This window comes from Corticium candelabrum, chromosome 7, assembly GCF_963422355.1.
Source record: "Corticium candelabrum chromosome 7, ooCorCand1.1, whole genome shotgun sequence".
In the NCBI taxonomy this organism is placed as follows: Eukaryota; Metazoa; Porifera; class Homoscleromorpha; order Homosclerophorida; family Plakinidae; genus Corticium; species Corticium candelabrum.
The window spans coordinates 7,632,842-7,635,341 of record NC_085091.1 but is presented as its reverse complement, the minus strand read 5'-3'; the positions used below and the strand labels follow the sequence as shown (position 1 = coordinate 7,635,341).

The window sequence follows — 2,500 nt, the reverse complement described above, 5'->3', positions numbered from 1 at the left end:
GAAAACAGTGCTTCTGGGATCTACTCGGATCCTTCGTAAAGTCATGTCTTCTTTCTAAACAGCCGTGATGGTCTAAGTACTTCTACAGTACGGTTTGCTTCCGGTACTTGTAATAGACTTTGCATCCCAGACTGATCTGGTTGAGCACGACAAATAATATATTTTCCTTCGCACCCAAATAGAGTACAGTTTCCACTCAGGGGCAGACATAAATTACAAATGGACAAACTACATTTATACACACCACTATCATACATTCACTACAATACATACAAAGAAAAGAAATACAACTACATATCACCACTAAGTATACATGTATGTATGTATGTACGTATGTACGTATGTCTGTATGTATGTCTGTATGTATGTCTGTATGTATACGTATGAATCACTGTGTGTGTATGCATGTATGAATATAAGCACTATGCTCACCTTCCTCTTCTGGCCACGGCCAACTTGTAAGTAACAATGATTCCAATTACAAATAAAAGAACACCTCCAATTGCGACTCCAACAACAACACCCAGACTGAAGCCACTTCCACTCTCAATCACATGAGATTTAGCCTCATTTTCTCTTGCTCTCAAGGCATCATGAATGGCAGTGCCCGCATCACCAGGAACAATGTCTTTGAACTGATCTTGAGTCAACTCAAGAAGATCACGGCCATCATAATGAGACAGATCAGGGGCATATTGTGAGTACTTTCCACCATCCAGACGCATAACAAAGTCAAAAACATTTTGAGAACTCCATTCATTAGGATCTGGCCAGAACAACACAGTTACAATTTCTGGAATATTTCAATAATTGAAGTAACAGTCAATATATATATATATATATATATATATATATATATATATATATATATATATATATATATATAGTTAATTTGTTTGCATATTATGGGAGATCCCTACCTGACGGAAGAGAAGGTTCGGTTGATATCGGCCATTCTGTAAATCCTACTCCAGCTGCATTTGTCGACTCTATGACCGTTACAAATGTTGACCCAGCAAACGCAAAGGAAAGAGTGGACCTGGAAACAGCAGCTGCATGGCTGGTAGTTCCTTGCTGCTGCTGCTGCTGTTTGGTTTTGCCAACTAGACATGGCCTAGTAGAACATGTTGCCTCTCCAGCAGTGTCACCTTGTGGAGATGTAGCGACCTTCTCTGTTATTCCAGAAGCAATAGCAGACGTTGGTATTTGTGACGAAGTAGAAGCCGGTGCAGAGGTTGCAGTAACACTACTAGTTGATGACATCATTATAGCTCGAGGAGCAAGTACTGTTGTAGCAGGTACCGTTGCCACTGATACTGTGGTAATAGAGACAGTCTGCTCAGTTGTTGGAGGCTGCATTGTTGGTTTGGTTAGACTTGTGTGAGAGGCAGTCCAAGTTGTCTTTGTAGATGAAGATGCTGGCAGAAAGAAAGCCGTGGAAGAGACTAGACAACAGAAAATTTCAAAAAATTTGTTCAAAATAGATTTTCACGATATAATAATTGTATACTTCTTTGAATACAGTTTAATTAATATTACAAGTTTAATTGTATACAGTCAAATGACACACAAGTCATGGAATCTATCAGTAGTGACCATATCAGCATAGTCGAGGATCATCAACTGGCTACGACGCGCTGCACCACAACAACTCTTTGTTTGCATATTATGGGCATGCAACCTCTTACCAATTGGAAAAACATTTTCAGTTGCAATTGGTCGATCTGTAGATCCCACTCCTAATTCAGCAGACGTCAAGTGACTGGCAGAGTTTGTAGCGCGAAGTCTTTGCGTGATTGTTCTTTGTTGCTCTCTCTGAGTTGTGCCAGTAACACAAGCCATCGCAGCACAGTTTACACCTCCACTGGTAGCGACATGTGGAGCTGTCTTGACTGCGGTCGTTTCAAAACTAATGGAAGAAATTCGTAATTGAAAAGGTGTAAGCGAGGGTGTGGCAGTAGTAGTAGTCAAAACCATCACAGTACTGGGTGGGGCAGACCGTTTAGTATCAAGTGCCGCCATCGCAGGAACTGTGACCATAGGCAGAAGAAACTCAGTTAGTGGATGGTGCGTTGGAGCAATAAGATCGCTTGTAAGATGAGCAGTTGAGATACACACGGGTTGAACAACAGCAGTCCACGACCTAGCAGGTACCGTTACTGGCATCAGTAGAGATGGTGGTAAATCTAAGAACAGAAATGACGTAAGCACACAATGCAATGTTGCAATATATACACAAAATTTTACCTCCAACAACTCCGAGATCTAACGAGCCGCTCTCTACTTTCCTGCACCCTCCTGTGTCATTGAAAATACAATTGAGATCAACACTTGCCGTCCCGTCTGATTTCCCCATTAGCCCTGCAACTCTCAAATACGTCCTGTTTCCATGCGACGCATCATACGGCCAACTGAGTTCAGATTGAATATCTAGCACGCCCGTTCTCTCTACAAAGATTGCAGAGCCGTTTATAGGCAAGAACAGACCGCTCCCGTGCAC

At 41.8% G+C, this 2,500-nt stretch overlaps 1 protein-coding gene across 1 annotated transcript in view; it reads right to left on the bottom strand.

Moving 5' to 3' along the window:
• LOC134182568 (uncharacterized) overlaps positions 1-1,952 on the bottom strand; it is a 3,163-nt gene extending 1,211 nt beyond the window's left edge. Inside the window, exons 1-3 of the mRNA XM_062649988.1 lie at positions 1,689-1,952; positions 921-1,445; positions 433-766 (exon numbers count right to left, since the gene is read on the bottom strand). Coding sequence (XP_062505972.1) covers positions 433-766; positions 921-1,445; positions 1,689-1,842 — 1,013 coding nt within the window. The 5' untranslated portion in view covers positions 1,843-1,952. The remainder of the gene's footprint in view (positions 1-432; positions 767-920; positions 1,446-1,688) is intronic.
• Between the last annotated feature and the right edge of the window lie 548 nt (positions 1,953-2,500).